Raw genomic sequence first — 14,368 nt, 5'->3', positions numbered from 1 at the left:
TGAAGTGGGCATATGTCTCACAATATACACACTACGCCAGTCAGTCACTTACTCCACATCTGGTTAAAATGCAGCATGTGTTATCTTAACCCCATGAAGGTCACAGAGCCACTAATTTGTAGTAAATATTTAAACTGTTGCATGACAATAACAGCACACTGGGTAGGAAGGTTGAAAATTAAAGCTAGGCTGAGCACTCAGAATCTGCTGGTATAATCATCTGATCAAGTTATCTAAACAATTAGAATGTGTGTATGTAAACTTACACTGTAAGAGAAACACAACTTGGTGGGGGAAAAAAGCTTGCAATGATTTTGGATAAGAATAAGAATTCAGGGGATGGAATTTGGGGGCAGGAGTAGCTTAATTGAGCACAGAGTAATATATACAGGAAGCTCAAAGTCAAGGCCATGACTACTTGAATGAACATTGTAACTCAACTTCACTCTCTAAAAGGAACATTACAAATCTCTACTGGCTGGCAACCTCAAAGGCCAGGAGTGAAAGGAAATAAAACAGCTGCACTCAAGAAAATTCAATGCCATTCCTTCTTGCTAATAATTGTTTTGAGAATTTATATGGCAGAAGTTTATGTGCAGACCTTAATGTTTTCTTTGCTTAGCAGAGGGACAGAAGAAGAGAATAGATACGGTATGTGGTACAGTAACAATCTCATGACAGTTCAAGGCCAACTTTGAAAACAAATTTAAGTGGGGCTCAGGATTTGTTAACATTTCTCCATCTTATGCCCAATAATCAAACACTTTAACAAATGCACATCTTTGGAATTTGGAAGACAATGGAAATCAGTAAAGCAACCTCCTCATTTCATAGTATGAGGACACTGAAGCCCATAGAGGTTGAATGACTTGTCTAAGGTTAAAGGAGAAACTGATTGTAGAGCCAGTGAGAAAAATGGTCTCCTAATTATAGATTTCACTGTGTGTATATATATATATATATATATATATATATATATATATATATTTTTTTTTTTTTTTTTTTTTTTTTTTTTTTTAAATCAAGAGACTGAAATCAACCATTCAGTTGAGTAAATCATCAAAAGCATCTGAAAACTGTCCTAGCCAGGTGTCTCCTTCGTTTGATAGTAGAACTTATCCTGGCAAACAAAAGACACCTTTCACTTCTGCTTTCTTTTCCAAAATGCTTGCATCCCAGGGAACAATGCAACTGGTGAGCCCATGTCTAGTTGTATGTATACAACTACTGAGACGGAAACCGCATTCTGATTCTAAGGCAGGGAATTAGATATAAGAAGTCTGGGGTGCTTGGGTGGCTCAGTGGGTTAAGTGTTTGAATTTGGCTCAGGTCATGATCTCACGCTTCATGGGTTCAAGCCCCACATCAGACTCTGTGCTGACAACTCAGAGCCTGGAGCCTGCTTCATATTCTGTGTCTCCTTCCCTCTCTCTCTCTCCCTCCTCAACTCGTGCTCTGTCTCTCTCTCTCTCTTCACACTCTCAAAAATGAATAAACATTAAAAAAAAAAAGAAGAAGATGGAGAAGTCCAGTCATAAATCCATAGTTTTGTATGCAAAAAATCATTCCAGAATTTCAGCTTAAGTATTTGGGACAACACACGGTTTAAGAAAATGATGTTCTTCTTTTTTATTTTTTTATTTTGTATGACTCGCCACCTAATGAAATTCATTGTAATAAAACCACCTTTATTGGATCTAGTTTAAATGCCTCAGGAAAGCTTTGTAATGAGGTGGTATGCTGATGTGTTTGAAGTCTGAAGGGAAATGAGCTGTGGTAACACAGGAAGTTCTTAGCATGAACGGACTTCTCATGAACTAAGTGAACTTTTTACTGATTAGGTCATGGGATTGGTGAAAAGTTACTCTGGTCGTCATCCCTGTAAAATAGAATCGGTAGACTTCTTAATACAGGTGAACAGAACCTGCTACTACTACAAGCCAGTTATCTCTCCCAAGGACAGGGGTTTGCAATACGAATTTTACACTCCGCTTGGAGAGGAAGAAGAAGGGGTCTCTGCCTTGAAACAGTGGAACATCCTGTCCTCCTTTGTAGTCAACATCCTTAGAACAGACATAAGTTTATAAGTTATCCTGTAGAGGCTAGATGAAGCCATCATTATTTGTATCAGTCTGAGTCCAGGTTCTTAATAAAATCCTCCAACTGTTATGTGCAGCCATGTTGATAAAGAAGGCAAAGCAATAACTAGGTAACCAGAGGCAGAGAAGAACAAAATATAGAAGTTGCTGCCGACTCTAAATAAAGTCTTATGGCCACTGTGTAAAATCTTCAGTAATAAGGAGAGTTGAAAAACAGGAAACAAATATAAAAGTCCGTCTCTCAGTCTCTTTGGTGAACTGGCATAAACGCAAACAAATCGCAAATGAAAATGATTTTACAAATACAATTATTTCCCCCAATAGTTTTTATCACAAGATTTCCAGAGAATTATGACATTGAGGGACAGGAAGTTTTATCTTCTTCCAGCAAATTCAGCTGTATACAATAACATGAGTAACGAGGAAGAAACACTGCTGGGACTTTTTTGATCCAATATTAGTAAGAAATTTACTATTTGTTAAAATATTAAAATCATTATGCTTCAGGTAAACCTGTCTGCCTTTGGTATTATTTATTAAGATGCTTTCAATCTCTGTGATACATTGAAGTTTCAGATGTAATTTTTCATAACCTGGTGATACTCTAAGGTATCAAATATTTTTGTATTAAAAGCAATCTTAAACATTTTCAAGGGTGGCTCTCTTAGCGGATGTTTCAACTTGCCTACTCCCAAGAATGAAACGTGCCTTCTTTTCTAATCACGTGGAATCATAAATTGTTAGTCACTTCACACAAACTACTATTACGTGACTCCTTTCGAGACCTCAGACCGTTCATGACTGCTCCGCCAAGGTCAGAGTTTATTTGGGTCGCTGTTTATAGCAAATAACTCAGTTGATGAGAGACTCTGAAATATCAAGTGGTCTTGCTGGTGTTGGTGAAACTATCTACCCCAGGAGCCTCGTTTCAGCGGATAAGCAGCGTGGTCGCGGTGAGCACTGCCAACTTTAACGATCAGAGAATAAAGTCCAACTACAAAGCCCGTGCGGCCCTGAGCTTTAAAAAATTACGAAGCTCGCCTGAGAAGACGTTGAGGACATTGACCTGCAGGTTGGGCCTTGGCATTTGCTGTGGTTGTGCTAATGAATTCAATGTCAGTAAGAAGCAGAAAGAAAACAACAACAACAACGAGTGATGATGGGAAGCAAGTCAGAAAATAGGATAATTTTTGGACCAAAGTATAAAATCATCCAAGGGCAAACAGTACTCATGATGTAGCAGAGAGTGCAGGGAAAGATGTCAGTCGATTGAAATGCTACAATCGTGGTGTCAGTTATATGTCAGGAATAGCTCTCTTTTGTTCTGGAGAATGACTCCAGGACTGTTTCTGCATTATAAATTAGTGAAGGATTCTGACAAGGAGTTGTTTAACTGATTAGCATGAAATAATATATATATATCGTCAGCATGCATATTTCTATTTAAAAAGTATCTAATGACTAGAACTTATGCAAATTTACTCTACGTGAAGTAGAAGTCATAGGTAAGTGGAACTTAATTGAAAAGACACCAAAAAACAAAAACAAAAAAACCTGGCACATTCCTGTTTGCTACTGACCCTCTTCAGTTGTTGTTGTAATTGTTCCCTCATGGACTCAGGACAATTGTCCAGCTGGGTCTTCTGCTCGGAGTAAAGCTCCTGAAGCCTCTCTAGTTTTTCCCTTTCAGCATCAAGCTTTACCTTCTCCTGAAGTTCAGAAATCAGAAAATAGAAGAACAGAAATTACCTTCATACCCAAGGCAGGCGTTAGTGAATATTTCCTAAGGGTAACACAAACACACATACGCACAAATGAGATACCCTATGAATATTGAAACGTACCTTGCTAGTGACTAAGATAAGGGGGTATAAGTGGAAGTAAAGACAAGGGGGTCCCATTTCTGCACTCTCAAAACATGGCCCACTTTACTGAGTGTAGGCAATGACCCCCGCCTTTCCTTCCATTCCTCCTTCCTTCCACCATGTTACAGAGCAAAGGAAGCAACGGCGATGTTGGTCAACGGTCAACCAAGAACAAAAGAAATGCCAACCAAATTTATAAGACAGCCTTGCAGAGAGTCCCTTGGCAGCGAACCAGACAAAGGAAACCAGGCATTTACCTCAAGTACTGTCGTGCTCCAATTTACTCAAGGCATTTGTTAAGCAAGCTTTGGAAATTATTGTAACTTTGTTCTCAGGTCGGAAGTCTGCCAGATGCACTAGCTGTCTCCCCGGTCATCTGAAATAGGTCTAGCTGTTTAGCAAACTTCAAAGCTTAAGCAATTAGAAAATCTGATTCTAAGAGGAGCACTGAATTCAAAGGCTGAGAGACCAAGGGAGAAGTCAAGCCTGACAAAACAGCAAGGGAAGGCGTATTGTGCAGTTCAGATACACCAACAACGTGTGACGTTTACTGTGGAGATGAAGACTTCTCTACACTGACTGACATAAGAAATACGTGAAACATGGATTATGGGGGAAACGGAAAGGAGAACACCGGGAATCAGAAAACAGAAGAGAAAGGAGGAGACAACACTCAGTCCTTCCCAGTCACACACCCCAAAGTGACTCTGGATGCAGGTCTACCAGACAAATGCTGTAATTCAGTGACTGCCCAGCTTGACGTGTCACCTATTGAGTCGAGAAACAATACTTCAACCTGTGTAGTGCTTGTCTTCCCAACTCCTGTTCTCTTCATGAGGCTCTGAAGCCTTGAAAGCTAAATTTTACCTGGTGTAACTCTCTCAGCCTACACAGCCTACTTCGTGAAGCACTACCGTGGCTTGACCCTCAGTACACACAGTGACCACCACCTGACTCTCCTTAGTTCATTCTATGCGCACTGGTGGTGGTGACACCGCCTTCTAAGCATTATCAGAAAGAATTTGTTTAAAATATGAAGCTCCTGCAGTAGTCCTATAAAATTATACTTACTATAATGTCTTCATCCAAATGGCCACGATTTCCTGGGTAAACATATATTTAAATTCTTTACAAAAGAGGTTATGGTTTAAATCTAAAACTGTATGACACAAAAACCCATACCAGTTCCCTTAGGTCTCCATTTTTGGCAGAAAACTTGAAAATGTCAAGGGCATTTTAGAAATGTATATTCAGGGGTGCCTGGGTGGCTCGGGCTTAGGTTAAGCATCTGACTCTTGACTTTGGCTCAGGACATGATCTCACGGTTTGCGAGTTCGAGCCCCTCATCGGGCTCTGTGCAGACAGCGTGGAGCCTGCTTGGGATTCTGTCTCCCTCTCTCTGCCCTCCCCTTGCCTGCTTTCGATCTCTCTCTCAAAATAAAAAAATAAAATAAAATAAATAAACAAAAAAAGAAATGTATATTTAGATTTAGAAGTACATTCTTTTTTCTCTCAAAATGATTAAATCCAGAAGTCATAAAACTGAGAATCCTATTTCCTATATCAATCTAAAAATGCTTCTGCAACTTCCAGAGACTATCCAGAAAGTTCTTCAGTCTTTAATGGCAACTGTGTCCACCGTGCACATGGACAGTGAAGAAGTTGGAGAGAGAATGGCATGGTTCACAGAATGAAGGATTATCATGTGTTCATTCACAGTAAAGTTCAAAACACTAGGGCCACTTAGATTCTTTCCTTAGTTTCAGAATGAATCATTTTTTTCCCCTTTAATACAACCAGCAATACAAAACACCTGTTGACTTTTGGATAAGAAAATGTATTATTTCTTCTGTGTATGGATCAAAGATTGCCTTATTTACACAGCAAAAGAATTTTATCCAATGGGGCACCTGAGTGGCTCAGTCGATTGAGCCTCCGACTTCAGCTCGGGTCATGATCTCACAGCTCCTGAGTTCGAGCCCAGCATCGGGCTCTGTGCTGACGGCTCGGAGCCTGGAGCCTGCTTCGGATTCTGTGTCTCCCTCTCTCTCTGCCCCTAACCTACTCAGTCTGTCTCTGTCTCTCTCAAAAATACATGAACATTAAAAAAAAAAAAAGAATTTTATCCAAAAAGAGTTCTATTTCTAGATACTGTATCATTGGATTTTGCAGCAATTCTAGATCCAAGAAGAAAGCTAAAAAAAAAAAAAAAAAAAAAAAAAAAAAAAAGAAAAAAGAAAACTATCCAATCCAATATGTGCAAAAGTGTAAATTTAAAGTTACATTTGCTAGAAAACATTGATACAATATTTGATTACATAGAAAGGCACTGGCCTGAAACATAGGTCTCAAATCCAAAGAAATAACCAAAGTATTCTTCTTTAAAAAAAATTTTTTTTTGGATGTTTATTTATTTTTGACAGGGACAGAGACAGAATGCGAGTGGGTTAGGGGCAGAGAGAGAGGGAGACACAGAATCAGAAGCAGGCTCCAGGCTCCGAGCTATCAGCACAGAACCCGACGCGGGGCTCGAACTCACGAACTGTGAGATCATGACCTGAGCCAAAGTCGGACACTCAACCAACTGAGCCACCCAGGCGCCCCTAAAATTTTTTTTAATGTTTATTTATTTTTGAGCGAGAAGCAGAGTGTGAGTGGGGAGGGGGAGAGAGAGGGGGAGACACAGAATCTGAAGCAGGCTCCAGGCTCTGGGCTGTCAGCACAGAGCCCCAATGCGGAGCTCAAACTCACAAACCGTGAAATCAAGACCTCAGCCGAAGTCAGATGCTTAACCGACTGAGCCACCCAGGCCCCCCCCAAAGTATTCTTCTCATGCTCTCAAGTTTTAAAATTATTTTTTCAATTTTTTATTACTACTAATAAGCACAGATAACTAATAAAAAGTACCTTCTGTGTGCATAGTGCCTTCCTTCTGAGGTACTGAAAATGCTTCGCAATCCCATACAAAGGGGCAGTTAGAAAAATTATGCAAGCGAGCACCATCAGAACCTTCCGCAGCTCCTCTGGTTTACCAATAATGCTGTGACCACTACTTGGGTCTCAGAGCGAAAGCTTAGCGGGGCCAAAGCTAGGGCAAAGGAAGGATGAAAGGTCTAGTGGCAGTTGGGGCCTGGCCATAAATCAGAGAGGACCACAGAGGTGATATCACTCCCGTGCCAGCCAGAAAGAAATTAATATTCCTATCTTCTATTTATTGTCCAGGAAGTTTCCAAGGGAAAATTGGCTCTAGGCAACCAGTTAATCAGAACTGAAAATCTCACCTTTTACAACGAAGACAAATATATGGGCAAATTGATGGCATTCCAGGGTTCAGAGATTCTTGCTTTTGACATGTAAGGTATGAAAACTGGTGTTATTTCCTTTCCCCAGATTTAAACTGGCAAACTCACCTATTCTAATTACTATAGGCACAGCAAACACCACATTGGCAGAAAGCATAACATTTTTTTTGGAGTCACGAATTTATTTTCAGGAAATAAATGTATTTAAGTGAATTGTAACAAATTTTAAATTAAATAAAATTTAAACTTTTAATAAATTTATTAAATTTTAATGAGTCCATTTAATAAATCTTAAGTAAATTTAACAGATTTCACTTTGTTGAAAAAATAAGATTACAAGGAACTGGAACACTCCAGGAAAACCCGATGTACGAGGGCGCATTTACATGACCAAAACCAGAATGTGACCTCACTGGAGACATGGCTGCTTATGTTAGCACTGCTCTTGAGTTGACTTGTTTTCCTGTACCGGCAAAATCCAACTGGGTCACAAATTCGTTGCCAGATTCTGCCTTTTCTTTTTTTAATATTTAAGATGGATGTGCCTAAAAGGTACCAAGTAGGCTCCACACTGTCAAGAGCAGAGCCTGATGCAGGGCTCAAACTCACGAACCATGAGATCATGATCTGAGCCAAGGTCAAGAGTAGGAGGCTTAACCGACCTAGCCACCCAGGCAACCTGGGAATGAGCATTTTAAAAATCCCTCCATGTTTTCTGATACACAGCCAGGCTGGAAACCACTGAATGAGCCAACTAAGATGATGTGAGAGGCACAGGCAATTGACAATCTGCTTTTTCTTTCTTCTTCTTTTTTTAAATGTTTATTTATTTTTGAGAGGCGGGGACAGAGAGAGGAGGACCGAGGATCCAAAGCAGGCTATGTGCTGACAGTAGAGAGCCCAACGTGGGGCTTGAACGCAGGAACCATGAGATCATGACTTGAGGCAAAGTTAGATGCTTAACCGACTGAGCCACCCAGGTGGCCCAACAATTTGATTTTTCTATTGAAGACATGGGACATTAATACACAAGGCACCAACGACTGTTCTTAAAACATTTGACTTTAGCACCTTTACTTTATAGGGTAAAAGGCCCCTCTTAAAAGTAACACCGCAATTGTGTGATTTTTTACATTCAGATTAAATGTCTCAAGTAAACCAAAAGAACTGTGAGATTCCAATAACCACGGTGCATTCAGAGAGGGATGATGCATTTCAAGTTCAGAGGCAAAGTGGCCCTCTTCTAGTCATACAAACGATCAGGAATGTGTATGGGTTCACCCTAGATAGTTGGAACTTGTGCACATGAATTACCAATAATTCTTAATGAACTGAATAATCCAAAGCTCATCACAGGACCACTTATTTTGCTGGACATGTGGTTAGACGACAGTAACACAAGTTTTCTCTCTTTTAAGTCGTATTCTTGAAGGAACCGAAATTTAACTTGCTAGCTCTATTTGAATCTCAATATTACACAGAAAATTCTTGGATACCAAAGAAAAAATAATTTTACCACATGTAAGTAATACTTGGTAAGCAGATGGTTCAAGATTACTCTAAAAAGATGCTTACTTCATTAGCTTGTAGGGCTGCCAGATAAAATAGAGGACACTCAGTTAAGTCTGAATTTCAGATAAAAAACAAATGATCTTTTAATGTAAGTATGTCTCAAATATTGCCTAGGGCATAATTACACCAAAAAATTATTTTTGGTGTATATAAGATGGCATGTATTTATGATATACATATACATATACACATACATATATATAGGATATATATATACACACACATATATATATCGCCTATATATAGGCGATATATATATTATATATTATATATATAATATATATAATTGCTGTTAAATCTGGCAACCTATTAGCTTAATAAAGATTTTATTAAGACTTAAGGCCCACCTTTGTAATTTCCAAACTGTTTAGCACAGAACTCAGCACATACTAAAGTATTTGAGTGTGTTTCATGAAACAAGGGGTCAGATTTGGAGTTGTTACAGTGATGTGTTAAAATTCATAGTACCCAAGCCATCATTTCTAAGGGCAGTCAATCCAAAGTCTTTTCCATATACCCTGAGAACACCTTTCCTTCTAGTTCTTAAACCCTGTGGCTTGGTAGGTAGGCATTCTCATAGGTTCATAGATTAGGCAATTGTTTTAGGTCTAAAATCACTTATCTGAAATTCTTAAGGCCAGATGTGTTCCAGATTTATGAATATTCTGAATTTTACAGAGGTAACACAGTTCATATAAAGTCATTTCCAATAAGATCTGGGAACAGGTATTAAAAGGCATTTCCAGTAAGATCCGGGGACAGTACCTACAATCAAACATGGTTCAATTTCTGCAGCTACTTACAAATATTCACGCAAGTGTGAATATCAGTCAAAGTCAGGTTTTGCAACCAACTACCTTTTGGTGCCGATCTTACAAAATGACTTTTTTTTTCCCTCCACAAAACTTTTCAGATTTTAGAATTGCAGAGAAAAGATTATGGACCTATGTCAACAAACGTTGGGAGCTGAGAACTCATTGTCTGCCTGCTTCTAAAGAGACACATCCTTATACTCCTTTCTTAAGATTTTTTCCCCCCTCTGGTTTTGACATTTTAATTACACAATTGATGGATGTTTAGTATCAAAAAAACTGGAGAATTAGAACACTAGGGATTTATATAATCAAACAACTGCCAGAAAAAATAACCCTAATCTGGAATCCTGTTGATTTAATCCCCAAATCCCACGATATACTTCCACTTCCTCTAGCCAAGGAGCTGACTTTGAAATGTAAGAAAGGCACGGGAAGGGCTGGGTCCCTTCTGAACATGACTGTGACTTGGCAAACACTCTGTACTCAAGAGGCATTAACACTTTGCTGAGGAATTCGGGGCCAGGCTCTCTGTCTTCCCCTGGCTCTGAAGGAAGGATGGAGAGGAAGTAACAGGTACTTTGGCAAGACAATAATGGGGAATAAAATGTAACCATTTAAGATACAATGATATACACTTATTGTAGAAAAATGAGTCAAATAACTTGAGATTTCATTGTGGAACATGGCGTATGGCATAGAGTGATTTAAGCTTCAACTCACACTTTTAAGCCTGTTTTGTGATGAAAACGTACAGGCCAGGAAAGCAACAAAACGCCATAATCTATCTGTGTGGGGACAGATCCTAAAATAAAGAATGGTTGAGCTTTATGATGAGCATCCGGGTAATGGAAAGATTCTTCAACAAGACTACGGACGCACAGCCCCTCCTTGACCATTTTACTGAACCTCAGTACAACTACGGAGTTTTGTATGCCAAAGGAGACAAAGAGAATAATCTTAGAGGAAATTGCAATTCCTCTATAATAAAGTAGAGGAAATTGGAAAACTATTTTTAGTTTTGGGTTCTTAATGTAGTCAGAAATAGGCAAAACCAGAAGGAAACCTACATAAAGAAATGCATATGTCCGCACCTGCTCAGCAGTCCCTTCCTTTGGGCTTTGCTTAGGAGGGGGAAAGTTGGTGGGGGGTGGGGGAGAGTGGAAAGAAGGGAAGCCAGTCCACAACCAGGCCTTCGCCAGAACTGAGCTTCATGGTTCTGCTGGCTTCTCTGCTCTGCCACCAAGCTCATTAAACTGAATCGGTTCACTAGGGCAGAGATTAGTAATTCTCTCTCCTTTTACTCACCCCGGAAAAACACTATGGCCTCTTTGCTTACCACTTCTTCAAATAAATACCCTCTCTGGACTTATGTTCTAGTCCGATACTTGTATTTGTGCAGGGTTTATCCGTGTTCCTAGAGACTCTATGTGTGATGTGGCTACTGTCTGAGGACATGACAGGCAGGTGGTATAGAGCCGCATGGAAATGGACGTCTTGATGGTCTTGACAGTGGAACCCATGAGGGCAGAGGGAAAGTGAGCTCAGGGGGCCTCTGCAAAAATGTTCAATAAATATATAATTGAACACATGGTCTCTGTTTTATATTGTATATATAAATATGTCTACAGTTTATATTTTATATGGTAACATATAATGAATAGTAGTCATCTCTAACGTACAGGTTTCCCCCTGTACCTGAAAGTGGAGCGCTCCTATGAAACCTTTCATAAAGCGTAAAGGGTGTAAAGCAAAGAAGCAGTTACCGCTAATTTATAGGGGGAAAGTTTTAAGCATTCCCAGACACCTCCCCCCCCCCCCCCCAAATAACCTCTCTTAGGTTTTTCTGATACCTTAGGACACATCTTGCTCATTTAACTGACGCACGACATAAATGGTCAGGCGGTGGGGGCTTGAGGCTAAGAGGCTGCTGTAGTTCCCGGGGAGGGCGCCTGGGGGCGCCACTCTGACTGCTGCTTCCTGCGGGGTAAACGCTGAGTGGGGTACACACCTGAAGGCTGTTTTCACCTCCTGCCTTTTTTCATAAAAGCGCAAATCCTCTTGTGGTTCCTTTGAGTTAGTGAAAACAGGTACTAATGGAGGTCTTGCACAAACGTGAAGTGGCATAACGTGAACTTTCGCAGCGAGTGATACCTGTACATTCATCTATACCAAATAGGTAAACAGAATCACAGTCCCCAAAGCAGGTAAGAGACAATAGTAAAGACTGGCCTCGATCGCCAAGGAAACGATGTCGATAATTTCACACCAGTGTTCGAAATCTGAGGTGTTATTAAGCCTTCTTCCTATGGCCCCAGGCCTTGTCTCCAAAACACTAGGACCAGGCTCACAGGATGTGCCATCAACATCTGAAGCAGAGCTTGCCTGGCAGGGATATCTTTTCAGGTTTTGGTTTTCTCATTCCACAGTTTATGTCTGACAGCAGCAACAGGTGTGTAGAAAAGGAAACGAGATCCAAAAGGGCAAAGGGCACTTCCTCCTTCTGTCTTACACTCGGGCTCCACTGGTAGCCTGACTAGAAGTCCACTGGCATGTGCACATAAGCAGACCATCCCAGATGGCCTGAACTTGGCAGCACGTAGCTCTGGAGCAGGTGTTTGGCTCTGTGTTTCTGTTAAGGCCCAGCCTGGACTCACTGTTAGCAGGAGAAGCAGGGACACTATTCCCAACGCATGCTGGGTGGTATTCTAACATGTCCCGTAAGCTGGGTAAACAGTGGCTAGCGGGGCCTTGCTCTATTTCACAGGCTAGAGAGGGAGATCAATACCTCACAAGCCCAAAACAAATGTGAATTATGAAATGTGATTTGTAAAAGGACTAAAAGAACAACAGGGAGAACACACTCCAGACTGGAACAGCCTGAAAGGGCTTTTCTGAAAAGCTAACAATGAACCTAAGCCCTGAAGGACAGAACCGACAAGATATGGAATATGGGGCAGGGAATTCCAGGCATGGGAAACAGATCTGCAAGGAAACAGATCGGGCAGGAAGTGGGGGAGGATGGCTGTCTAAACAAATAGAAAGAAGGCCACCGTGCACATCATATGAAGGAGGGGAAAATGACAGAAAGGCCCACGCCAGCTCAGGAATTAAGATTTATATAAAACATGATGGAACACAAATCAGAATGATATGATCTAATATTTATTTATTGACTTATTGACTTATTTATTTATTTATTTATTTATCTATCTAGAGCTAATGAGAGAGGGGCAGAGAGGGAGTGAAAGAATCCCAAGCAGGCTCCACGCTCACCATGGCTCATGACCTGAGCCGAAATCAAGAGTCAGATGCTAAACCGACTGAGCCACCCAGGTGCACCATGACCCAATTTCTGTATTTTTAAAGATCACTCTCACTGCTGTGAAGAGAAGGAACGAAAGGAAAGCAAATGGAATGTTAACTAAAGAAGAGATTCTGATGGTTTAGAAGAGAAGGCTGTTAGTGGAGATGCTGAGAGGTTGAAGTAATTGGGAACTCTTTCTGGAATCACTATCATGTGAGGGTGATGGAGAAAAAGAAGTATCAAGATCTACCTCCAGGTTTCTATTTGGACCTAGAGGTGGCTCTATATACCATCGCCCAGACTGGGAAAACTGGAGGAAGAAGAGGACTGGTGGAGGCCAGGGCGGGGGGTGGGGGGGAGGGGGAGGCAGGGGTGGGTGGGTGGCCGGGGAGGGATTTGGAAGACAACGGGAAGGATCAAGAGTTCATTATGAGTGTTCACTTGGCAATAGTCGTGAAATTTCTGAGTGTAGATGTCGGGTAGGCTACTGGATAGGAGTCAGAAGTTCAGAAAAGGGTTGTAGGCTAAAGACATACACTCGACAGTCACCAGCATATACAGGTGATGGGAAGCCGTGGCTATAAAAGAACGTGAGGCTACAAGAGAAGAGGGTTCAGCTCAGAGACAAACACTCTAACAACTGGTTGTATAGAGGCAGAGGGACAAGCAAAGGGAACTCAGTTGGAAAAGTCAGAGACAATGAATAAGAGAAAGACAAGGAATACCAGATGAGGGGGCACCCAGAGGCCAAGGAGTGGGGCGGGGAGGGGCCAGGGCAAGGACACAGGTTTGTCCCCTGTCTTGAATGCTGCTCAGGAAGTCTGATCACAAGAGGACTAAAAAGCCTGCAGTGAGGTGGGCGGCACCTAGGGCTTCAGGAGTCTTAACAGGCACAAACCTGATGGAATAGTGGGGGCCTCAGCCAACTGCATCTGGGGGAATGGTAAATCAGGAAGTGAGGAAGAGGGCTCACAAGGGAGTGATAGGGTACAAGAACTGACCTTTAAGGCACTTATCTTTGAGGGGAAGAGGGAACCCTCCTTAGCTTGAAGGGATGGGATACATCTGGTTTCTCAGGGAAGTAGGTGGTGAGGTCATCTCAGCGGGAGGAAAATGGACCAGAGGTTTGAGTAGAGTAAAAGAATGAAATAGCCATGTCATAAAATGGTTTAAGTTTCTTTGAAAAACACGATAATGCTGCCAAGTGGTGCTGAGTCTCTATTTGACTTTGGTTGTCAAAAGTATGTATAACATCATCTCACCCGGTCTGTTTCCACTTCCCTCATCCTTCTCTGGAATCCCAAAGCCAGTTTCTGCCATTTTTCACATCGTGTGATGACAGACAATAATCCAACTTTCTAAGACTAATGAATCCCCCAACAGCTGCAAGGGCCAATCCCACACTTGAAGC

General features: G+C 41.1%; 1 protein-coding gene across 50 annotated transcripts in view; it reads right to left on the bottom strand.

Annotated features, from left to right (window-relative positions):
- PHLDB2 (pleckstrin homology like domain family B member 2) overlaps positions 1 to 14,368 on the bottom strand; it is a 230,177-nt gene that overhangs the window by 45,097 nt on the left and 170,712 nt on the right. For 37 of the 50 annotated variants that reach the window (XM_045501958.1, XM_045501963.1, XM_045501979.1 and 34 more), the window contains one exon: positions 3,680 to 3,808. The exons of the other annotated variants lie outside the window; for them this stretch is intronic. In XM_045501958.1, coding sequence (XP_045357914.1) covers positions 3,680 to 3,808 — 129 coding nt within the window. The remainder of the gene's footprint in view (positions 1 to 3,679; positions 3,809 to 14,368) is intronic. 50 annotated transcript variants of the gene reach the window in all.

The sequence above is a fragment of the Leopardus geoffroyi genome, chromosome C2 (genome assembly GCF_018350155.1).
Source record: "Leopardus geoffroyi isolate Oge1 chromosome C2, O.geoffroyi_Oge1_pat1.0, whole genome shotgun sequence".
Classification (NCBI taxonomy): Eukaryota; Metazoa; Chordata; class Mammalia; order Carnivora; family Felidae; genus Leopardus; species Leopardus geoffroyi.
The sequence above is the reverse complement of the archived record's forward strand: the minus strand, read 5'-3'. Positions and strand labels throughout refer to the sequence as shown.